Source organism: Ictidomys tridecemlineatus, chromosome 1, assembly GCF_052094955.1.
Source record: "Ictidomys tridecemlineatus isolate mIctTri1 chromosome 1, mIctTri1.hap1, whole genome shotgun sequence".
In the NCBI taxonomy this organism is placed as follows: Eukaryota; Metazoa; Chordata; class Mammalia; order Rodentia; family Sciuridae; genus Ictidomys; species Ictidomys tridecemlineatus.
Window position 1 is genome coordinate 10,682,968 of NC_135477.1, and position 24,947 is coordinate 10,707,914.

The window sequence follows — 24,947 nt, forward strand, 5'->3', positions numbered from 1 at the left end:
GAGGATCTTCATATGCAGAGATTATCCTGGTCAAAGTAATCACCTAAAATCATCAAAAGTAAGAAAAGGAGGCAGGAGGACCAGCCAGAAAGACAGCATTGAAGGAAAGAAGATATGCAACAGTTTTTGAAGATGGAGAAAGGGGCTAAGAGTCAAAAAATCAGGCAGTCTTTAGAAACTGGAAAAGACAAACCAGCCCTGTCACCATCTTGATTTTAACCTAGTGAAACTGAACTTGGGCTTGAAACCTCCAGAATTCAGATAATAAATTCATGTTGTTTTAAGTCTCTAAATTTACACCAATTTGTTATAGTGGTAACAGAAAACTAATACATTGGGCTAGGCACTGTCAGTGAATTGGATTATGATTAATCCAATTCTGTACCTAGGTTCAAGTTAAAAAAAAAATAGCTTCAACTTTTCAATGGTTCCTCACTGCTTGGAAGATAAAACTCCAACTCCTCAGCATGGCATAGATCCTTGATAACATGGTACTACAGGCCCAGGCTTAAATCTCTAGCACTGAAGACCAACTCCACATTGCTGCCAACACTCCCACCCCTAGACCCAGACATTTTACCCATAGATGCTGGCCTCTGAACCCTTTAGCTATTCCCATTGAGTCTTATGGGGCTCGACTCCTTTGTCAACCATTCTATGAAGTCCTCCAGGTTAAAATCTCCCTCCCCACCAATTGACAGTACCATGCGATGCTGCATGGCTGATGGTGCCTACAAGATTAGGATCCGATGGTACCTGCAGAGGTCTTCAGAAACAACTCTGTTAACTGAGAACTGTCAGGTCAGGCAAGAGACTGAAAGTCCTCTCTTCACCTCCACCCTTCACTCATCCACAAGAGCTGCTACAAACTGTGTGCTTTTTCCTGTCGGTGCTGAGGAGGTAAAAAAGCATACAGAGAACTGGTGTGTGTGTGGGAGGGTGGGGGGGCTGCAGAGCTCATTTGAACGTGGCTTTCCACTTCTTCAAGCAAGACTTCCTTCCCCACATGGCTGATGTCTGTAAACACAACCTTAAATCTGTGCATTTCTGTTAAAAGACTTTTACTTCTACGATCAAATACGGGGGGAAGGAGGGCAAGTCATTCAAATGGACGGTTGCTCGTCTCACCCGCTAACCCGACGAGGTATGGAAGGTAGGCAGCCCTCCGAAACATACAGCAACCTACCAGACTATCTCGGCTAGGAATTCCTATCTGCGGGAAAAGGCGCCCCCAAGACGCGACCGGCCCCTGGGGAGCCCGCGGTCCGTCAAGTCCCGCCAGGTGCCCGCCAGGCCAGCCTCTCTCGGGCCAGGCGCGAGTTGGCGGTTGATGACCGCGGGCCAGCCGTTCTGCCTCCAGAGGAAGGCCAGCAGGGCCTGATAGCTCTGACAACACGCGGAGCCGGCGCACCGCCTGAGCCGCAGTTGAAGAAACCGCTCTTGGCCAGGACGGAGGCGGAGCCGACGCTCACGCCCGGCCAACAGAAGGGCCTTAAGATGCCTGGAGCGGTCCTGAAGCCGCCCCCGGCGCGAGGCACGCTGGGACTTGTAGTTCACTTCCCGGACACCGACTCTCCCACTCGGCCGGCCCGCGTTTTACCGTCGCTTGTTCTCTTCCCTCCCCTCCCGGCACGCCGACTTCCTGGTGGCCGCACGCCCTCACGTACGACTACACTACCCAGAAGTCTCTCCTGCGCGTCCCGGCGAGGCGCGGGGTCTCCTTCGGACTACAGTTCCCAGAAGTCTCCTGGAAAGTGCTTCCCTCGCTCCTTCCCAGGACCGCGATTCCCAGAGACTTCACTTCACGACGTTTCTCTTTTTGCCCGATCTCTGCTGGAAGTGGCTGGGGTTCGGTCGGACGGCCAGCAGACAGGCTCTCGGCGACAACGGAGTCGTCGTGAACTGGCACAGGGCTTGCTCCGCGGCCTGGCTTTCTGCCCCCCTCAGCTCTCCCGGGGCAGGCCGTCGCGGCTGGCCTGAGCGGTGACCTGGCGGGCCGCGCCTGCGCCCTGCCCCGTTTCCTGCCTGGCTGGTGGCGGCGGCCATTTTGTTCATCCTCCTCCTCCTTCTGCTCCTCCTGGTTGGAGCGCAGTGTCCGGAGCGGGCTGGGGGGAGAAAGCCCTAGAGCAGGGTTCGGTGCCTTTTCCTCTGTCCCCAGCCGGTGCCCGGAGCCCCCCTCCCCTTCCTCCCCACCCCCTCCCCTCCCCAACCCTGCCCTCCCCCTTGTCCCGGGATCGCTCCGTCGTACCCACCATGATGGAAGACGACGGACAGCCCCGGACTCTGTGAGTACCCGAGACCGGGGGTGCCGGGAGCCTAGAGGCCCGGGCACCGCGGGACGCTAAGGGAGGGAGCAGGAGACAGGGGGCCGAAGCCGGGACTCTCGGCGGCTCCCTGGCCGGGGCGGCGTGGACGCTAAGTGCATTCCTCATCTGTCCCCTTTTCCTAGGGAAGGAAGCCCTCCCTGCCCCCAAACGCAGTCACTTCCTGGGGTCTGAGGCTTGTCCCAACCTTTTCCTCTCGCGCCCTTCTTCGCGCACCTTTCCTAGGCCTGGCTTCTGCATCCGCTGAGGCTGTCAGGCCCGAGAGAGCTTCTGCTCCCCCTGTGCTTGGGGGCCCTGGGCTGGGCCGGGAGCCGCCGGTCCTCACGGGGGCTGGGCCTGGTGGAGGTGGGACTGGGGGTGGGACCGTCGCTGCATCCCTTGCGGGCCCGGAGGAATTAGCGCTCACGCCCTCCACGTCCCGGGCTGGAGGCGCCCCCGGCTCTTTGCCCGAACTCGGCTCTCGGAGGAAGCCAGACACTCTTCAGCCACGGAGCCCCTGGTCTCTTTCTGCCCCACGTGCCCCCGCCCACGCTGTCAGAAACACCCGCCCAGCGCCCGCTACTTTTGAAGTGCAGGCGGAATGCCTCTGGCCGCCGCAGCATCGCTCCCTTCTCGGAGAGCGAAGTTTACTTTGAGCGCGCCCTACGCCAAACTGACAACCAGTTGTTACACTCTTTTTTGCTTTTTGGTGTTGCCGCCTCCTAATTGGTGTGTGGAAATCATCAGAATCAGATAGAATCATGTCTTCGTTCGCTATACGATGCGTGTTTGGGGGGCGCTTCTTTGGTCTTGCTGTTGCATTTTGCCCAAAGCCCAATCTAATGAATGGATTTCATCTTCCAACCACCTAATTCGAGTTTTCCTTCCTTTTCCAATGAAGAGTGATGACTCAGCAATTACATTTCTTTCTGAATAGCGTGGCATTCTTTTTCTTCTCTTGTATCTTTTTTTTTAATTTTTATTTTTAGTCTGAGTTATTTCTAATTCAGTGTTTAAATTGCGCACCTTTGGCATTCCCAGCCTCTGAGGCCCAGTTCTCCTACCCTGAGTTACAAGGAGTCCAATCTCTGCTTTGTTTCCCTTGCCTGTGCCTGATATTGATATGATCAGAGTTCACTTGGCTGGGTTATCTGCCGGGGAAAGTACTTTTTGGGGAATAGATGAAGGTAGATGGACACTCAGGAGGTTGATTAGCTTCTCAAAACTTCACTCCTACCAAAAAAAGTATACACTCCCTAAAGAAGGTAGACTTATATGTTCAAACTTGATTTTTTTTTTTTTTGCCTGTATTTTCTTTTTGTTCATATTTCTTTTAGTGTCTTACTCTGAAGTACTTGTCATCCTGTTTTGGGAATTTAAGGCCAATTTAAGCACATCTACTACTTGAATGAAAGGCTTGCTCAGAAGAACTTTTTTGTGTTGTCTTCCATTTTTTGCCCATCTTCCCAGAAAACAGAATTGGGACAAATTTGAAATTTGTCCTCAACATCTGTTGAAGCCAAAGCTTGGTAGTTAACATCTGAGAAAGTTAGATTTAGGGGCTATCATGTATTTAAGGAAAATAACAGTTATATTGTATCTGAAATGTCATCATCGCATCATAATAACTATTGAATAATTGGTAATTTCTTATGGTTAATGTCTCATTTAATTGTATCATTTGTTCCCAAGAAGAGGAATTCCTGGTTTTGTCCTTCTAAATAATGTACTTTTTCAGTATCTTTCATTCATATAGTTATCTATGCATCTGCCTTGTTTTCATTTCTATTGTACCTTCTCCAGTAGTCTAATAAGCTAATTCTTTGTTACTTCCTACCACTACCTTTTCCAGTATCTTGTCCTTTCTCTGAAACATACTTAAGTTGTCTGTGTTTATTATATTTATCTAAAAATGTGACATGTATACATAGGAGTAAATAAAAATCTAAGCTCTGTTATTTCTCAATGTAGTACATGTTTACAACTCTCCTTTATTCTTCCTTTTTCCTTCTCCCACTTTTCCTCCATGGGAAGGTTTTTATTGTTTAAGATAAGGACTGCTACATCTTCCTAGGTCTTACCCCTTAAGCACTTAGTTCACTGCTGGGAACATAAGAGGTACTTAATAAACATTTTACAATGATTATATTTCTCTCATTAAATCAGTTTTAAGTCCCTTTTTAATAGTAGTCCTGATTGATTTAAATTATAGGCAGACATTATTGTCATACCTTGGGCAGTTGATGTGTGTGTGTGTGTGTGTGTGTGTGTGTGTGTGTGTGTGTGTGTGTGTGTATATTTTAAAACCTTCAAATGTAAAATCTTGAGATAAAATCAAATGTTTCACAATTCAGATTTTTGCCAGCATTTAATAAAATTAATGCATAATAATTTTTAAAAAGTATACGTTTTATATATTTCTGAAAGGGCTCTTTTAGATACAAATAATATAATGGAAACTGAATATGATTTTGGAGGTTGTTATCTAGTAAGGTTTGGTTTTGTTAGTTTATGGAGATCCTATATTTTGCCTTGTGATCTATGGATGAATTTTCAAGTGGCTAGTATGTTTTTAAAGAATGTACTCTTAACAAAACTTATCTTAATCTGTTTTCCTTAAAATGCCTGTGTGTTACTAGTGAGGTTTTTTTCCTGCAGACACACACAAGCTAAGACATATGGTTCTATCTTCAGAAAACAATATGGTGTTTATAGCCTAGGTAGGTCTTTAAATATTCATTACCTACAGTATTACTAATTTATTTGATGGTATTTAAATGGTATAGAATTGCTTTGATGTTGAGCTTAAAGTTCTGTTTGTCATATAGTTGCTTTAAAGGACTGTTTTTTCATGTTTTTCATTCTCACTTGACATTTATTTTGGGATATTATGTTTTGGCTAACTTGTGATCTTAAAAAATAAACAAGATCATGCTGTGTAATACTGGTGTTTGAAAGTGGACAAGCCTTTAGGACATAAGTTGCAGGCTTGTGTATTTTTATAGTACAGTGATTTGATCCATGGTATATATCTGAATCTATAATGTGACACTAAATTACATTAGTGTTACACTATAGTTTATTTTACTCAGCTATTTGATGCACTAAAATCAATAGGAATTGTGGTTCTGGGATAATAATAATCATGTTATATAATGCCATCCTTTGAGCCTATTGGTTCTTCCTGATACTCACTCCAAAAAAGGGAAATCTATGATTTAGAGTATAATATGAACATCTAAGAACACAGCAGAAGGAAATACTATAAAATCTAGTTATAAAACTGAGTAGCTATACCATGGATTTGGCTAAATTGTGGCTGTAATCAAGCCCTTCATTCAATTTAATCATAGATTTTGTTGTTGCTGTATTTTAAGTGTGTGTGTGTGTGTGTGTGTGTGTGTGTGTGTGTGTGTCCCTTATAGATAGATGGTCAATTCAATGGTTTCCTTTTCCTTTTCCTTTTCCTCCTTCTGACCTCCTTCCACAGTTCTGACAAATTGAACATTCATTAGCTGTCTATTAAAAGGTATTGTTGCAAAATCTCTTGTATAGGAACTTGTCAAGAACAAAAGCAAAAATGTTAGTTTTATGGAAGTATGACCATAGTATTTTGAGTAAAACTGCTGGTAATTTTAGCCTTGGTAGGGCTACTCTTTGCAGAGAGAGCACATTCAGTGTTGAAAACTATCATTAGTCTCCTGCATGTCATGATGTTCTTTAACTTAAAATTCTGCCCAGTTGGACATATGAAGTAGTTCAGCAGTGTGAACTTCTGCCTACTGTGAAACTGCCAAGTCTCTGGTCTCAAATTGGATTTTAACCCTAATGTTAGGATAAAGGTATCATTCTCAGTTTTTAATACTTCATTTCCTGTTCTTAGAAGACAAAATAGAGTGTCAGGTATGCCTTTTTTTTTTTTTTGTGAGATAAAAACCATTTTGGAATTTCTTAAGTGTTCTCTCTTTTGAATTGACCTCTCACTATAAGAACTCAAAATCATTTGTCTTTTTTGTTTTGTTTTATTATTTTGTATAGGTTCTTCAAGTAGAACTATATATTTAAAAAACTTGAAACTTTAGAATATGTTGAGTACTTCATAATCAAAGCAGAAAGAAAGTGAAGTATAGAGGCTGTCATTTGAAAATAAAAACAAATTTTCAGTCAACTACCAAAAGATGATGCTTACTAGGTTAACAATTGAAATTTGTCTTATTTTTATTAGTATTTAGTTCAGGACAGGTTATTTCATGATAATGTGAAAGTACTTAAGCAGTATAGTGAAGTGTTTTAAAAGCTACAAATTGTGCCTCTATTAAGTATTATGCATGAAGGCATATGTAAATACATGAATTATATAATTCTGAGTAAAAGAAAAAGCAGTCTGAAATTTTAGGGGAAATTATATAATGAATTATGTTCTTTTTATCCTGGTAAATTAAGATGTTCTGCATGTTATGGAAGGCCTTTTATGTTAGTTTTTTTTTTTAAGATATCATTTAGATATCTTTTTTTTAAATATTTTTTATTGTTGATGGACTTTACTGTCTTGATTTTTGTGTGGTGCTGAGGTTCGAACCCAGTGCCTCATGCATGCTAGATGAGGACACTACCACTGAGCCACAACCCCAGCCCCATAGTTTTTGTAATTTAGTTTTCTGCTTTTTTATTTTGAGACGGGGTCTCATAAGTTGATGAGGCTGGCCTGGAACTTGTGATCCTCCTGCCTCAGCCTCCTGCGTTGCTGAGATTACAGGCGTGTGTCACCATGGCCAGCTCTTAAGTTAACTAACCTTTTAGGTTAGATGAACATTGTATTTAGAATATTAGCATCACTTGTTCATTTTTCTTATAGATACATCTCCTGTGTTTAAAAAAAAAGGAAAGAAAAATTATTCCATGGATACAGGCTCACAAATCCCTGTGAGTTAAAAAAAAAAAAAAAAAAAAGGAGGCAATTGTCTCTGGCTAACTCATAATTCTTTAATCTTTCACTACTGGTGGAAAAAATAAGTCATTGCATTGGCCTACACTTTTAATAATAAGGAAAAAAATGGCATATTGGACCAAAACCAATTTGTCAACTGTTTTGATCTTCTATTTAAGTAATATAGGACTTATTTCAGTTTTAGAACATGTGTCCTATGGTTATTAGTGCCCATTGGGGTGAAATTCTTTTTTTTTTAATATTTATTTTTTTAGGTGTAGAAGACACAACACAATGCCTTTATTATTTATTTTTTTTATGTGGTGCTGAGGATCGAACCTGCCCCGTGCTAGGCAAGCACTCTACCACTGAGCCACAATCCCAGCCCCTAGGGTAAAATTCTTAATCTTAGCTTTCTCAAATCTGTTTTTCCCTTTTAGTGTATTCCATCTTAAAGCAGTTTTGTGTTTAATGTGGCAACTGTGTTGCAAAGCTTCTTTTGGTCTCAGTACTCAAGTTTCCAGATGTTGTATATTATGGTTAGAAAATTAAAACTTATATCCATTTACCTTCCAGAAGAAACTATGTTAAATTTTACAAGTACTTTTTAGTTTATGAGGTTTGTTCATGACAGATGTAAGTTTTAGGAACTATTTGCTGAGTACCAGAAATATTCAAAAGTTTGACAGTATACTGACATAATTAAATCAGTGTGCAAAAAAAAAAATCAAAGTGGCATCTCTTGGTGGTAAAGTAGTGATTTTTCTTTATTTAAAAAATTTTTATACAAAATGTGTATGTTCAATCTGTAATCTGGGAAAAAAAACCCAAATATTTTAAATATCTATAGTCAACAATATATCTAAATTGGTCTCAATTTTTCTCTGAATTTCTAAAGAAGTCTTTAAGTTTGCTTTATTTGTTACCTGCATAAAAATGTATTTTTTGTTGATTCTGCTTTATTTACTTATTTGTGTGTGTGTGTGCGTGTGTGCGTGCGCGTGTGTGTAATTACTGGGGATTAAACCCAGTGGTTTGTGCATGCTAGACAAATGCTCTACCATTGAGCTACATCCCCAGCTCTTTTTATTTTATTTTGACACAGGGTCTTGCTAAGTTGCCAGGACTGGTCTTGAACTTGCGATCTTCCTACCTAAGCCTCCTGAGCAGCTGATTTTACAGGCGTGTGTCCTCACACCCATCTCAGATGCATTTTTGACCAGAAAAATCTTATTTTACCTTATTCTCCTAAAACAAAGCAATGAAGACATACCATTTGCAAACAGTCTTATTTAGCCAACACCAAAACAAAACTCCTCCATTCTTTGTGTTTTGCTATAACTTTATTCATCTCTGTTCTTTGTTCATGTAATTGCTGTGGTTGGCATTTTTAAATAAACCCACTGTATCTCTAATAACTTTTTATGATCAGTTGTTTTAGTATTTGTCATAATATGTCTATGCTATGAATTATTTTGATAGAAATTGTCATTATCATGAGACTGGTTAGAATAAGAAAATGATATATAGGGTATAGAATAATATGTATGCCTTTGGGCGTATGTATTCATATATAAGATCATATTGATTTGTTCTTTACAACATCTTTGAATTTTAGTGGGAAAGGAACAATTGTTTTCCTTAATAAGGGTTAATCTTACTTTGATAGGATCAGGCTTACTTTGAAATTTTTACTGAAGACACAAGAAGTTAAGTTGAAATAAAAGGTGATAAATTAAATGATAACACAGAGCCAGAGCTAAAGGTAAATTGCTGATAATATATATATTTTTTCTCATTCAGATACGTAGGTAACCTCTCCAGAGATGTGACAGAAGTCCTTATTCTTCAGTTATTCAGTCAGATCGGACCCTGTAAAAGCTGTAAAATGATAACAGAGGTAAGATCTTCCCAATTATATGTGCTCTCAGTATGATGTTAAACATTTTGAAATTTATTGGTTGATTAGTATCATTTTTTAAAATTTATTTTAAGCCTCAGGTTATTCTGGTGGAGAGATCAGTGACTTATTTGATTTGGCTGGTAAATGAGACTTGGAATGGAGTCTTGAAAGGGCAAAGTTTCTGTGCTATTATTCTAACACAGTCATTCTTTGTGATGTAGTTATCTCCAAGTGGTTTTGCTTGTAAACATCTCAGAATGGTGAAAAACTTGATGGTATATCATATAATTCCAATTAGAATGTTAATAATTCAGGTAGCATTCATTTAAAGTTCAGGAATTGGTGTATGTGAGAGAATATTAGGTTATTATGTGCATAGTAAAGCAACATGTATCGTGCATTTTTAGTAAATATTAATGATCACACAATTTAAGTAGTTAGGCATTTAAATTGTTAGAATAATTTGTTGAGGCTGGGCATGTGCAGGCGCTGGATTCAGTTGACTGTAGTGATACCCAATGATTCACATTTTAGTTATTCTTTTCTTCCTGTCTTTTTGTTTGTTCATCAACATGTTTTTTGACTATTATGTACCAGATTCTGCGGTAAGTACAAAGGATACAGTAGTGAATAAGACAATTCCTAGTCTTTAGTATTTCACAGCTTAGTAGGGAAACAGAGAAGTTAACGGGTACTTAGAATATAAAATAATAATATATGCAGTGTGGTTCGAAATCAGGGAGTCTTCTTGAAGATATTAGTATACAGGCTGAAACCTAAAAATATAATAAACACTGATCAGAAAGGAATTTGGGGAAGAAGCAATTCTAGTTAGAAGAATGTTGGTCTGGGCTGGTAGACAGAGCAGGAATGCTTATAAGAGGATAAAGGGGGGAAAAATACAAGTCTGTTTTTTATTAGAAACCTGTATTCAATAGTAGCATGGTTGGAGTTTAAAATGGAATTAGTTGTAAGACATCAGAAGCTGTGATAAGGAGTTGGTGTTTTATCCTGAGATGGGGAACTGTTAAAAACCTGTAAAGTGCACTGATTTTTTGATCTTTCTTAACTCACTATAGTTATTAGTTTGTGCTGGTATATTTTCCTTTTTTATTTCCTGACTTTATTCATTCATCTTTTCATAAATAAAATGTCTACATTGCACTAGGCACTCTTCAAGGCACTGGGCATATAATGGAGAGGCAGAGAAAGGAGGTTCCCAGGCAAATAGGGAGATAAGAGTCATGATGAGAATAAAACAGTTCTGTGATGATTGGAGGGTTGGTGCTCTGTAGAATAGGTAGGTGAGGCAAGATGTCATCTCTTTGAGCTGAGACAGTAATAACAAACAAGATGGTGCCTGTCTACAGTAAGAGCTGGAGGCAGAGGAAAAGCAAATACAAAAGGCCTCGAGTTTGAGGGTGGGGCTGTGCTGTGGCTCAGTGGTAGCACACTTGCCTGGCATGTGTGAGGCACTGGGTTCGATTCTCAGCACCAAATTTAAATAAATAAAATAAAGGTCTATCAACAACTAAAAATATATTATTAATAAAAAAGCCTCAAGTTGGTAATGAGCTTGTTGTGTTTATGGAACCAAAGACCAGATGGCTGCAGTCTGGTGAGTGATGGAGGATAAGTGGTGGGAAATGAATCTAATAAGGTAAGCAGGATTCAGAATCATACAGGGCGGTATGGGCCATGACAGAGTTTAGGTTGCAGTGGCAGACCTTTGGAGGGATTTTAATAGGGGGATGAAGTGTTCTGATTGGCATTTTTAAGATTGCTTTGTGTAGACACTGTGGTATAGAGAAGGATTGTAGGAGACAAAAGAAGGAAAAAAACCAACTGGGTTTGCTAGTCTAGGTGAGAAGTGATAGGTTCTTGTGCTTTAGAGTGTGATGGATAAAAATAGGGGTAGATAAAGTTTGAAATATATTTTGAAGATAGAATCAATAGAACTGGATTGGCTGTGGGATATAAGGGAAAGGAAGAAATTAGGAAAGACCCTAAGATTCTTGTTAGTATGATTATGTGGGTGGTAATGCTGTTTACCAAAATGGATGACTGAGCAGGGCACAGAATGCATGGGGTTTGGTGGGAATTAAGCATTCTATTTTGGTTGTGTTAAATTTATGTATTAGATATCTAAATGATCACTGTATATGGGCAGTTGGATTAACTAATTTGGAACTCTGGAGAGACCAGAGTTGAAGCTTGCAGCAGTATTTGAATCTATGGGACTAATTGATAGCAGAGAAGAGTAAAAGGATTAAGGTCTGAGCCCTGGAACCTGGAACAGCTCAGCATTTAGAGTTACATTCCGACTTTGAGTTAAGGAAGAACTACCTTCGGAAAGATCCTCCACTGAGGAAACAGGAGAACTGAGTGTATGGTAGGTTGAAGAGAAGAGAATGTTTAGAGGAAGGAAGGTAGTGGTCAGCTATTTTGAATTCTGTCTGGAAGTCAAGATGAAAACAGAAAAGGGGTTATAGAGGTGACAGAGTCATTGGTGAGCTAATCTCAGTGACATGCTTGGGTTAGAAGCTTATAGGAGGGGATTTAGGAGAATGGGATATGAGAAAGTAGAGTCTAGAAAAATTTTGAGAAGCATTTGATAAATATTTTAAAAATATTTTTGAAAATTCTATAGTTATAATAGCCATTTGAGGGATGAAATGATTTGAAATTCGAAATTTTATCCATATTCTAGAACTCCTAGATTTGAACTTGTAAATATAAAACCTCATATTTCTGTCTTGACATTTATGTCATCCAACAAAAATAGGTGACAACATTAATTAAGGTAAGGACCTAACTGATGATTAGAGTGTCACTTAGTGGTGGTGGTATAAATGGGAAGCTTATAAAGGGCATGGACTGTAATACAGAATACTTCATCTAGGCATTTATTTTCCCTTCATAATTTTTTTTCAGTATATGAAAAATCTTTTTCCCCCTTAATTTTATGACTTTTAAACTGTAGATATTATAGATTCTAGCTTTCCCTATATAATAAAATAAAATCTATTCTAGATTCTAAGGCAAACATTAAATGTATATATATATATATAAGTAAGTGTGTGTGTGTGTGTGTGTGTGTGTGTGTGTGTGTTTGGTGGTGCTGGGGATCGAACCCAGGGCCTTGTGCATGCTAGGCAAGCACTCTACCAACTGAGCTATATCCCCAGCCCCAAACATTCAATAATTTTAACACCTTTGACACTTAGGATTTGACTTAAAAAAAATCAGTTGTGCTTTAAATGAAATGCAGCATGATACGAGCATATATGTGATGTGACTATTTAAATACGTGTGTACAGTTTTTTCTATCTGTGATTTTTTTTTCCCCTCAGTTTTGGCTGTGGTCAACCTCAGTCCAAAATATTAAATGGAAAATTCCAGAAGTAAAAGATTGAAAAGTTTTAAAATGCATATAGTTCTGAGTAGTGTGATGAAGTTTCTTGCTGTCCTGACCAGAACATGAACCATTTCTTATCCAGTATATACATACAGGGATCTAGCTTACTACTAGTTAAGTAAATTTGATATTAGTGTGCATGTAATACACTAGTTTCTTAAAGCCTGTTTGATTTTTTTCATAGTTCTACCATTGGACCTGCATATATTTTTCCATAAATATTAAGTATTTTCTTTAGAGACCATCAGGGCTGAGGAATAGAAGGAAAAATGGACCAGCACAACTTTAATTTTTTAATTTACTTTTAAATCCATCAGAAAAAGTTTCTGATAAATATTAACTCTTTTCACAAGAGGAACTTAAGTGTTTGTTTCTATTTGGAGTCTTTCCCCCCATTTCCTTTCTCTACCTCTAAAGAACAGTGTTCACATGTCTGTGATAGTAAGATCTTGTGTGAGAGCCCATAGTTTTCTTGTCAATGATAATGATCCTACTTTTTTTTGCCTCAAAAAATTGCTTCTGCGTGCTGTGGGGCTAGGCTCAGAGGAAGAGCACTTGCCTAGCATGCATGAGGCACTGGGTTCAATCCTTAGCACCACATAAAAATAAAATAAAAGTATTGTGTTCTCCTACAACTAAAAAATAAATGTTAAAAAAAATTGCCTCTGGTTGCTTTGACACTTATTGTTTAGACATCTTATTTTTTTTCTAATTTTTACTTATTTATTTTATTTATTTATGTGTGTTGCTGAGGATTGAACCCAGGGCCTCTCACATGCTAGGTGAGCACTCTACCACCAATCTACAACCCCATCCCGTAGACATCTTATTTGGGATTTTTCTTCTAAAACTTTCCTGGAGCGATAAACAGTGGTTGTTTTAAAGGTCTTTATTTTATCTGGTATTTTTATTCCTTGTAGGTCAGCCCACAATTTCACATTTTAAATATATTTTTAGGGTATTTCACATTGAAGAGTGAATGTTTTTAATCTTATATTTAAAAAAATTTGTACAGTTGTGCTACTATCTAATATAGACTGCATGTTATAAAAATTTGTTTTTGTTGTTAGTACTACTTTCTCACCCTCTTTATAAGTATGTATTTTCCAACTACTATGAAGCATATATTTAACAAAGATTTTTATATATTGGTGTTTTTGTGATGATAGAATATATGTAGCTTTATCCTGGATTCTCCTCACCACCACTTTTTTTTTTTGCAGTAAGGGGGTCAAATTCAGAGCCTGGTACATGCTAGGCAAGTACACTACCACTGAGTATACCCCATTACTCTCCTGGACTATTGGAATATTTTATTCAGTCACATTTTTAGCAGTTATTTTCTAGTTCGCTAGTGTATTTTTTGGACTTTGGAAGACCACATTCAAAGTATATAGAATCTTCAGTACATTAGACTATTTTGAAGGATTGCATTTTTCTATTGTTTATTCTTACCCAGAAAAGGAATACATATAATCCAGTCTCAGTAGTGATACAAAAACACTTATTATTTGTGGTACCAGTCCTGGTTTTGATCAGGAAATAAAGCTTATAAAGTTAGTTCGATTCTGTATCTTTTTATAGTACTGGAATACAGTTTGGGAAAGATTATGATACATGAGTAGAATATATTCATTTCAAAATAATTTTTGGAAGAGGAGAGCAATGATAAAGAGTGATCCTCATCAAATCTGAGTTTGAGGTTTGGTTTGGCCTAATCTATTTCATATTAACATACTTCACTAGAATTTTATATTTTCGTTTAATTCTCAAGGTTATGATTCCATACTGCTTTCTGTTTGAGTACAGCAGTGCTGTGAGGCACAAAGTGAGGTTTAGCTGTGAATCTTTTTTTTTTTTTTTTAAAGCGTTAGGCTTTCATAAACTTTTGCAATCTCACTTTGTACATTCCTAGCTATCAGTAATGTTTTTTCCTGGATTTTCTTCTCAGCAACCCGATAGCAGAAGGGTCAACTCTTCTGTTGGATTTTCTGTTTTGCAGCATACAAGCAATGACCCATATTGCTTTGTGGAATTTTATGAACACAGAGATGCAGCTGCTGCATTAGCTGCTATGAATGGGAGAAAAATTTTGGGAAAGGTAAGGTAATAGAATGGTGACGCCTTATGAGTACATATATTTGCATGTTTATATTCTTTCTTAGCAAGTTTTTAAACAGATATTGAACTGCTGATTGATGGTTTTGCTTTATTCAGCCTAGTGCTTTTACAAAAATAATCCGCTTGATAAATGGTTTATTAAGTGGTAAGTGTTATAAATGCATAATGACATGCTTAATAATTGTATTAAATATAATCTTTATTTTTAGGAGGTCAAAGTAAACTGGGCAACAACACCAAGTAGCCAGAAAAAAGATACTTCCAGTAAGTACTCCTGCTGCGTTTACTGTGGAAGAGTTCTGAAATTTTCCTGGCAGCATTACCAGCTTAACTAGGGTTTTTTTCCTCCTTAGTGTTGCCTAAAAAAGGTTTAGTAGCTGACTTCTTAAGTATTTGATTACCAAATGCTCTGATTTCAGATCACTTCCATGTATTTGTTGGGGATTTGAGTCCAGAAATTACAACAGAAGATATCAAATCAGCATTTGCCCCCTTTGGTAAAATATCGTAAGTATCATAATCAGTACTACACTCAACAGTGATAGGCAAAATTGTATATGATTAACTTGTATTGGAAATAAGATTTTCTTTCTCTAGTTAGTGTACTTTTCTTTTGCTTTTTGATTTTCTTTTTTTGGTTTTGTTTTTTGAGTAGATGTTGTTGCAAATGTTGCTGTCATTTCAATGTTTTGGGGTCTTGTTTTCATATAATCCTGTGTATAATATGTTTTAAAAATTTAAGTGATTCTGTTTGTTATCTTTGAAGCACATGTTTAGGTGGTAAAACTTACAAAGTCCAACTTTTTGTCAAATGTTTTCAAAACTTGGTGGTTAAGAAAAATGGGTTAACAAAAAGCAAATGTGATTATACTGTGTTACACTTTTATTGGAGGAATTGATAAGTGGGGAAAGTAGTTAAATCTTTGGGTATATTGTGGTAAAATTGAAAATGTTCATGTTTAAATGTGATGATAAATGTGTTTTGATATCTTAGGTATAAGTAAAAAGTAGTACTATTACAATATTAATGTTTCATGTCTGAATTATAATGTGGGACTAATTAATAGATGTTTTTTTGTTAGTGATATTTGATTCTGCTAGTAAGGGGACAAATATGGTTTGATTTTTAACAAAATTTATGCTCAAATTTTACTGTTACTTGATCAACTGTATTGGAAGATTAAAAATGGTTATAAGTTGTATAAAGTATTTATCACCGTTTGTCTTTCTAATTAAAATCAGTGTATTTGATATATTTCCTGTAGATGTAAATTAAACGTTTTAGTACTACTTTACAGAAACGTGTTTCAATTAAGAACAACAACTTTTTTCTTTGTATAATTTGTTGTTCTGTAGATTTAATTTTATTTGAAGGAAAGATTTAATTCTTAATTTTCTATTTTGATATTTGCTTTGCTTTTTAATATAAATGTGGTAAGTAGTACTGTTTTAAAAATCAGTATAAAAATAACAGGTTGCTGTTTTTCAATCTTTATTTATACCTGAGACCTGCAGTTTTCTAAAGTCCAAGTCACAATTAAAAGTAATAGCATTCTGGTTATTTTGCAGAATTGCTCATAAGAATGGACAGGATCTTGAAGGCTAACTGCAAGGAACTGTGCACACTGGAACTCAGTTGTAGATTTTTTTTCTCATTTCTATTTATTCTTATTATACATTATTTATATATACATATTTTAGTATTTACATTTTAACATTCTATATTCAGTGGAGTTCTATATTTCCAATCATTTTAACTTACTCACTAAAATTTCTGTGTAAATTTGTTGTTTTCGTACTGGTGTGCTTAGCATTGTTGTTAGTTTTTTATTCTCCTTTCTTAAATTTCTGAAAATGTCAATTTTTCAAAATTTACAGCTGCCCAAACTCCAAAATGATGATAGAGAATTGACCAAGAAAAATAAAGAAATCTGTTAACAGGCCATGTATGCCTTTTTAATTCCTATTTTTTCCTCTTTTTCAATTTTTTAATATTTCATATATTTTGTATCACTAGGCAGAAGACATTTAACTATTTAGAGATTGCATGGTAAAGTAGTTAGCATTGTTACAGTAATTTATAGAATCAGTAAATCTTAGAGGACACTAGCAAATAGAATATTAGAAAAGGAAACTATTGTTCCTATTAAGCTTCAAATTTGAGCATTTAGTTTAGAAAGCACAGGCTATTTGATTAGGTTGCATGTTTATTACATGTTTTTGTCCTACTGCTTTTTTCTAACAGGTAAAGAAGCATTAGGGAGAGTTCAGGAATGGCTGTAGTTAATTAGGGCTAACTGGAATTTTATTTTAAAAAATGCTCACAATACAGTGTGTGTGGTTCCTTTTAGTTTTTATTTTGAGGGTGACTCTTACTTCCCTCATTTAGCTGTGCTTCTTTTCACAGGGATGCCCGGGTAGTTAAAGACATGGCAACTGGAAAATCCAAAGGCTATGGTTTTGTATCTTTTTATAACAAACTGGTACGTTCTTTCAACTCAATTTAAATTTTTTTTAAAAATATTTTTAGCAGTAGAGGGACATAACTTTATTTTTATGTGATGCTAAGGTTCAAACCCAGTGCCCTCCTGTATGCTAGGCTGGCACGCTACCACTGAGCCAAACCCCAGCACCCAGTTTAAATTCTTTAATTCTAGATTTAATCACTAGTTAATACATAGTAACTGAAATTTGAAAGTGCTTGGATATTAACTACAAATCCAACCTCAACATAAATTTTTGTGTGTTAAGAGTAGAATATAATTCATTCTTTCAGAAACCTGAAAGTAAATAGTTGAGATAGGGTGATTACACTCTAAAGACAATTATTAAACTTGCACTTGTGCATTAATGAAGGAAAAATGTGTTATAAATCAAGCCTAAGACTAGGACAAGTGAACTAATACAGAATTTGGAGGGGGAAACTAAATTATATTGAGTCTTATTTTTTTGTCAGGGTGTGGGGGAGTCCTGGGGATTGAACCCAGGTCTTTTTAATTTTTATTTTGGGTCAGGCTCTCAGTGTTGGTGAGGGTCTCACTGAGTTGCTGAGGCCAGCCTTAAATTTGGTGATTCTTGATTCTCCCAAATCTCAGGGTTTCCAGGCGTGCGCTACTGTGCCCAGATTATATTCAGTCTTTAATCATGATCTCAGTTTTCATTCTTTCTTTAAAATTATCCATACTTTTATAACTGGTATGTTATTGATGACAGCAGTTCTATAACTGAAAATTTAAGCAATTTTTCTTGATTTTTTTTTGTATGACTTTTTTTAAGAAAGATGATGTACCAAAGTACCTAAGCATTTGCATTTATTATAACATGCAATAATAAAATAGAGTTTAGTTCGGTTTCAACAACTTAAATTACCTACATTTTTTGAAGGGGTATGATAAAATTACCAGTTATATTCTGTCTTTGCATAGATTAATCTCAGGTTCATATTGATTTGGATAACCTAAGCTTTTTTTTTTTTTTGTGGTGCTAGGTGTTGAACTCATGGCTTTCATAATAGTCAGGCATTGTACTGCTGAGCTATAATCCCTCACCCTAAACTTATTTTTTGTTGATACATTTTTTAGCATTATAAGTCATAATTTAAAAGTCTTCCATCTCATGTCATAGTCATAACTCATACTAATAGAATACATTGTAAATTTTGAGGGGTAGGCAATTTAGACTATAATGTTTGTTTTTAAATTTTCTTCAGTAAATATTACATTATAAATCATCCATAAAATTAAGATATTTGATTACTTTGTCTTATGGGATTTGTTTTTATTAAAATGTGTGTATTTGAGGAACTAAACCTTAATTTTGGGTAATCAGTAGGATTATGATTTTTTTTCATATTTCAATTATGATAAATGTTCCTTTACATCAACTTAAATGCTATTTTCGTAATCTGCAATCAACAAATTAAAATAGCTTTATGATTAATTCAAGTTCAAATTATTTTCTTGTTTAGTGAGTTCATTTACTGTTGAAATTTAGTGAATCCAGCAGTGCCAACTTTTATTTATTACTGGCCTTGTATACCATTCCGTTTGTTTGTGATTGCTCTATCTCTCTCTCTTTCTTTCTCTCTTTTTTTTTTCCCCCCCATAGGATGCAGAAAATGCAATTGTGCATATGGGAGGTCAGTGGTTGGGTGGCCGGCAAATCAGAACCAATTGGGCCACACGTAAACCACCAGCACCTAAAAGTACACAAGAAAGTAAGCTATGTTTGTCACATATGTTAAAATTATAGATTATTCACAAATCACTTATTTCTATATAAGATTTAATTTCTTAATATTTAAATTGTGTGGGAAGACTTATTTTGTCTTGAATTTTATTATCAAAAAACAATTGAGATTTGATGTATTTTGTGAAGATGTGAACCACCTGATTTTATAATCAAATCATAACATTGAGAAAAAATTATATTTTCTTCTTTCTGAGGTATATCTTAACAGTATATAAATAATTAGTAAGACTATGTGTGTGGTGCTAGTCATCGAACCCAGGACTTTGCACATTAGGCAAATGCTCTGAACTACACCCACAGGCCAGAAAATAATTTTATAACATTGTATAGCAGTCAGCATTTTTCTTTTCTTTCTGCATGTAGATAACACTAAGCAGTTGAGATTTGAAGATGTAGTAAACCAGTCAAGTCCAAAAAATTGTACTGTGTACTGTGGAGGAATTGCTTCTGGGTTAACAGGTACAATGTTTGCTTTCCTAGTCACTTTCTTTGTGGGGCTTCATTGTTATTAGTATGAATTTTTAAAATACTTTTTAGTTATCAGTGGGTCTTTATTTTATTTATTTATACATGGTGCTGAGAATTGAACCCAGTGCCTCACGCATGCTAGGCAGCGTTCTACCACAGAGCCATAACCCCAGCCCTATTAGTATGAATTTTATGATGTATAAGAACCCTAAATATTATATTCATATGTTTTATAGATCAACTTATGAGACAAACATTTTCACCATTTGGACAAATTATGGAAATAAGAGTTTTTCCAGAGAAAGGCTATTCATTTGTCAGGTAATAGTCTATTTGTAATATCATTATTAATCTTATATTTGATTTACTCCTACACTTGTGTTATTTGACCCTGTGAAGGAATCAGGTTTTTATTTTAGTATTTCTTTACACTATAGAACTTCTAAGTACATGATGTAATTTAGGGGAAATACCAATTTATAGTAATGAACTAATGAGTTTCTGTATTAAGTTCTTAAAAAAAAAATAAGACAAACATGATTATTTTCTTTCTCTTAGATTTTCAACCCATGAAAGTGCAGCGCATGCCATTGTTTCAGTGAATGGTACTACGATTGAAGGACATGTGGTTAAATGCTATTGGGGTAAAGAATCTCCTGATATGACTAAAAACTTCCAACAGGTAATTGGATTTTTCATAGTACTTTTTAAGGTTCCATCTTATATATCTACAATACAAGCTTTGGAAACTAAAATAAACAGTAAATAAAATAAATCATATATCTACTTTCAGTTGATTGTATTAATGCTATTTCAAAATTGATTTTGCGGTATTAACTGAATCTTAATACTTTCTTTTCACAGGTGTCACCACCCCAATAAACTTAGACAATGATAAATAACAGAGTCCTATTCACATAAGGGTGCTTACTTAGTTTTTCTCTTCCTTGTCTCCCACTCTTTCTTCAAATACGGTGTTTCTTACTTGTTTCTTAAAACAATAATTTGCTTTTTTCTAGGTCGATTATAGTCAGTGGGGCCAGTGGAGCCAAGTATATGGAAACCCACAACAGTATGGACAGTATATGGCAAATGGGTGGCAAGTACCGCCTTATGGAGTGTATGGACAACCATGGAATCAACAAGGATTTGGAGTAGAGTAAGTTGTTTGGGTTTTTCCATTGTAGACACAGAATATAGTTCTGACAAAAGAAATTTAAAACTGTGTTTTCCTAGGGATGATCTATTTAAATTATGTACATTGAGGTATTTGGATTATAAACATAGAAATAAATGTACTGAAATGTGATTTATAATGTTAAAAAATTACTTCTCTTTACCTAGATGGAAAGGGAGGTTAGGGTAACCTATTAGTGTAACCTGTCTTTGTAAGCAGATGGTAAAATTTGACTTAACATTTCCAATGATACTTTTATTTGTCTATTTTTGTATGTATAAAAGATTTGTTTTCTAGATAAATTTTGAAGTTTGATGATTTTATGCCATTTGGCATGTGTGAGAAATCCTTAAAATTATGTGATATAAAATATCTTACTTTTTAGTGTTGTTGATAGAGTGGATTGGTTCTCCCAAGTTTTTCCCCCAGGCCAGCCCAGACCTTTACTTTTACTGGTTCCTTCTTTTGAGACTCTTTCCAACTTGAACTTGAGTTTTAAAATTTTCTTATAAATTCATAGATCATGTATGCATTTTTTAAAAAATCACTCTTGCGAGACGTGCTTAATTATGCTATCCTAACAACTTAAACAGTGGGATGTACATTCTATACATGTAGCATTTATTTATTTATTTTAAATATTTATTTTTTAGTTTTAGGTAGACACGATATCTTTATTTTACATTTATGTGGTGCTGAGGATTGAACCCAGTGCCTCATGCATGCTAGGTGAGCAAGCTACCACTGAGCCACAACCCCAGCCTCTACATGTAGCATTTATTTCTTTGATCTATTTAATGTAGATTGTTGATTTCTTCTAGTTGTTTATTCTGTGATTGGACTGCTTAATTTTTCTATAAATGTATAGATGATTTTTTTTTTTTTTTTTTTTTGTCTTGTGTTTGCTGAAGATTTTTTTTTTTTCTTCCAAGTCAATCACCTTCTGCTGCTTGGATGGGTGGATTTGGTGCTCAGCCTCCCCAAGGACAAGCTCCTCCCCCTGTAATACCTCCTCCTAACCAAGCTGGATATGGTATGGCAAGTTACCAAACACAGTGAGCTGGGACTCTAAACAAAATTGTAATTCATGATAGGCTTCGATTTCCTGTGACACTCTGAAGACATGAAAGTAGACATCGGAAAATGAAAATATTTATTTTAAAAATTGAAATGTTTGGAACCTTTAGCACAGCTTTGCTTTGGTGAAGGACACATGTCTTCTAGTTCTGCCTTTTTAAGTTTTTGTTCATGATGGATATGAACATGATTTTTCTTTGTGTACAAAAACTAAAATAAAGTCAATAAAGACAATTCTGACTACAAATTTTGATATAATAAGAAATGGGTAAATACATTTTGATTCTTAGATACTATTCCATTTTTATCTTATTGTTCAGTATTTTAACTCACTGTGTTTTTAAACGAGCAAAAAAGGGAGGATCTTGAAAAACTGGGAATCACATAAGTTCATCCTGAATCCTGATACTCCCCTCCCCTACCCTGAGGTGGACCACATTTGAAGTCAGCAGAAAACAGTGTGATATTCAGAAGAAATGCATGATTTTGGAGTCGCTTTTGGAGGAATATTTACTTTATGCCTAAAAGAAACTGAAGCCAGACTGAAATTTTGCAACCTAAATAAGGAACAGCGTTGTCTGAGTTCCTTGAGCAAATGTTGGTTGGTCCACATTAAGACATATTTTTAAAACTTCAGAAAGTGTTATTAAAACTGTAGTATATTACATTTCATTTTGGGGAGAAATTCCAAGTATGGTGTTTGTATTAAAGTCAGACAGTCATACTTGTGCTTTTACATGAAGTTTAAATGATATACATTGTAAATATTGAATACAGTGTTTAATAAGCATGCTTCAACATAGAAGTAGCAGCAATGTAATTATTTGAAGTAACACTTAACATACTCCACTGCATTGAATGCAGTGGATTGATAAGAATGTTAAAGACTGACATTTCCAAGGTTGGCTATCTATGTAAAATTAAAATGACACAAATTATTACACAGAAAAGGCCTTAATTTCAATTCAATATGAATCTTTGATGGATTAGTACATTCTAAAATGTCATTGGAAATTAGATTTTCGTTCTTTGCTTATACATTATTTGGTATGTAAATACCTTGATTAAAACCTGTAAAACAATTTCAAGGTTCCTATAAGTTGTATAGCACAAGTGTTTTTTAAAAATCTTGGGGTGTTTTTAAAAATTAGATATATTTTGCCCAAGAATTTTTTTAACAAGATTGCTAAAACATCTTATTTAGACAGTTTGATGTACCAATTTATAATTGGATATTCAGTTTAAATAGTACACAAAGTTGTGACTTTTATTTTTGATTAATTTTTTTTTTCTTGTGGGAAGTGTGCATGGGATAACAAGCCTGGATAGAGGCTTGAGCTGTATGTGTGTAGTTTGTAAATGAATCCACTGGAAAGATGCAGAAAAGGTTGAGGTTTGTTCCAAGGTATTTTTCAGTCTATGTGGATAAAATCTGCCTCAAATTTCTATAAAACAGGAATGTAAAATAGACAAAATCTTACGTGTTTAAATTGTGACAGCTAGGGGGTGCACATGTTTTGGCAATGTATTCAAATGTTGGTCTGGGCAATTGAGAAAATAGCCTTTTACAGTTAAGTAGTATGATGTAACTGGCATTCACAAATTGCCATTTTTTAAAACTTTGAGGTCTTATAATTAACTTTGAAATAATGATGATTTTATATATTGATGACCATAATTATTTTGGTATTACTTTCTTCCTTTTCCCATTTAAAACTATAGCCAAGTGTATATTCAGCATAAAAATACACAGGGTCTGAAGTTCATCTTTGAGCCAAAATTTTTAAAATACCTTAGTTTTAACCACCATATTCATCTTTTGCACTTTTATTAGTAAATATAGCTTTGTTTCTTTTGCTCATGCTATCTTGGGGGAATGTTGTTTTGGAAAAGTTACTTTATATTTTTAGGGAGACACGAATTCACATCGATTATGTTCCTGAGTTAAAATGTTCATGAATATTTATGAAACTTGAACAACTAAAGACTTTTTTAACTTGATAAATGCCCACTAAACTTCCAGATTTTTTTTTTTGTTGTTTCCTCTGCCAGTAAATTAAGTGGCTTATAGAGATAATGAACAGCTAAGTTTGGCTGTAATGTTTCCTGGTTTGTATATTGTGACTTAATTAAATTATCCAGACTAGTTATATTGCCATAGTAAGCACCTGACTGAATTGTCCTTCATCTTATTCTGGATGAAAATATGATTTCATGATCAGTTAATTGAAGTTGTTTCATATTAAACAATTTTAAAGCATAAAACTACTTGTCTGAAAGATGCACCATTTAGAAAATGCAACTGTCAAGCTTACAGACTATTTTCTAACACAAATTGAAGTCAGCGCTATTTTAATCCAGTTTGAGCCTAAGAATCGTTGTCTTTTCTTTCCCATGTTCATTAAAAACAGCAGCAGAGATTCTTTGGCATGCAATGAAATGTTTCTTATTTCAAAATTATTTCAAGATTTATTTTGATGATGTGTTTCTGCCTGCCATCTTCTTTGCTTAAATTATCTCTACCAGTATTTCCCCCACGCCATTCCCATTTGGTTTTTATGTCAACTGGCAGTGAGAGGCTAAAATGATTGGCCAACTAAAGCCAAAGCTGTAAACCACAGTTAAAGTAAGTCTTTCAATAAAGACTAGACTATATGATAAGTGGCTTTTTCTTATTGTCGTTTATTACATAATTGTACTTTCTAACCTACCATAAAATAAGCAATTTGGTTTTAAGTTCAGTAAGATATAAGAAGTACATATATACTCAGGATTTATTTCTATGTTCTGTGTATGTATTTAAAAGGCCATTAGCCTTGCTGAATTAAATTTTAATCTGGATATGGAAGAATAGAAATTTGTATCCTTCTAATACGTGTGTTCTGTTGAAAATTATAGTAAAATTTTATTAATTTGGGGCTAACAAATAGGGAACATTTTAACTTGTCTAGGCTGATCCTTGGTAGCATCTATGTAAAAATCATGCTTGACAGTTAATTGTGAGGGGGTTGCGGTTATAAAGGGTCTAGACACTTATGACTTTTTGTTGTTGTTTGGGAGTTTTTGGTTTTTGTTTTGGGTGCTAAGATTGACCAGGGTGCTTTTTCACTGGGCTACATCCCCAGTAATTTTTATTTATTTATTTATTTATTTTTAATTTTGAGATAGGATCTCGCAGAGTTGCTGAGGCTGGTCTCAAATATGTGGTCTCCTGCCTCAGTCTCCTGAGTTGCTTGGATTTCAGGTGTGTGCCACTGTACCTGCCTAGCTGTACTAGACACTTGAATTAGTTAATGCCTCAC

General features: G+C 35.8%; 1 protein-coding gene and 1 non-coding gene across 8 annotated transcripts; one reads left to right on the top strand and one right to left on the bottom strand.

Moving 5' to 3' along the window:
- The first annotated feature begins 1,757 nt into the window (after positions 1 to 1,757).
- Positions 1,758 to 24,306, top strand: Tial1 (TIA1 cytotoxic granule associated RNA binding protein like 1). 7 transcript variants are annotated; one of them, XM_021723350.3, is made up of 13 exons: positions 1,759 to 2,285; positions 4,962 to 5,023; positions 9,034 to 9,130; positions 14,503 to 14,652; positions 14,882 to 14,936; positions 15,092 to 15,179; positions 17,080 to 17,155; positions 18,780 to 18,888; positions 19,287 to 19,382; positions 19,628 to 19,712; positions 19,950 to 20,073; positions 20,411 to 20,550; positions 21,501 to 24,306. In XM_021723350.3, exons 3-13 carry the CDS (start codon positions 9,119 to 9,121, stop codon positions 21,625 to 21,627), a joined length of 1,062 nt encoding a protein of 353 aa, XP_021579025.1. In that variant the 5' UTR covers positions 1,759 to 2,285; positions 4,962 to 5,023; positions 9,034 to 9,118; the 3' UTR covers positions 21,628 to 24,306. The 7 variants fall into 7 exon arrangements, with proteins under 7 accessions (XP_005320778.1, XP_021579025.1, XP_005320779.1 ...); XM_005320724.5 differs by having other exon boundaries at positions 1,760 to 2,285; positions 14,554 to 14,652; XM_005320721.5 differs by lacking the exon at positions 4,962 to 5,023 and having other exon boundaries at positions 1,758 to 2,285.
- Trnaa-agc (transfer RNA alanine (anticodon AGC)) lies at positions 12,247 to 12,319 on the bottom strand. The gene has a single exon. It is a non-coding gene; the product is annotated as a tRNA-Ala (tRNA).
- Positions 24,307 to 24,947: the final 641 nt, after the last annotated feature.

What these genes read in the sequence shown, in the direction of transcription:
- Tial1 (XM_005320721.5), top strand. Translation starts at nt 2,254, where the DNA reads ATGATGGAAGACGACGGACAGCCCCGGACTCT. An exon ending in GGAGAAAAATTTTGGGAAAG is followed by an intron (nt 14,653 to 14,881) that starts GTAAGGTAATAG and finishes CTTTATTTTTAG; the next exon opens with GAGGTCAAAGTAAACTGGGC. An exon ending in GCCCCCTTTGGTAAAATATC is followed by an intron (nt 15,180 to 17,079) that starts GTAAGTATCATA and finishes TTCTTTTCACAG; the next exon opens with GGATGCCCGGGTAGTTAAAG.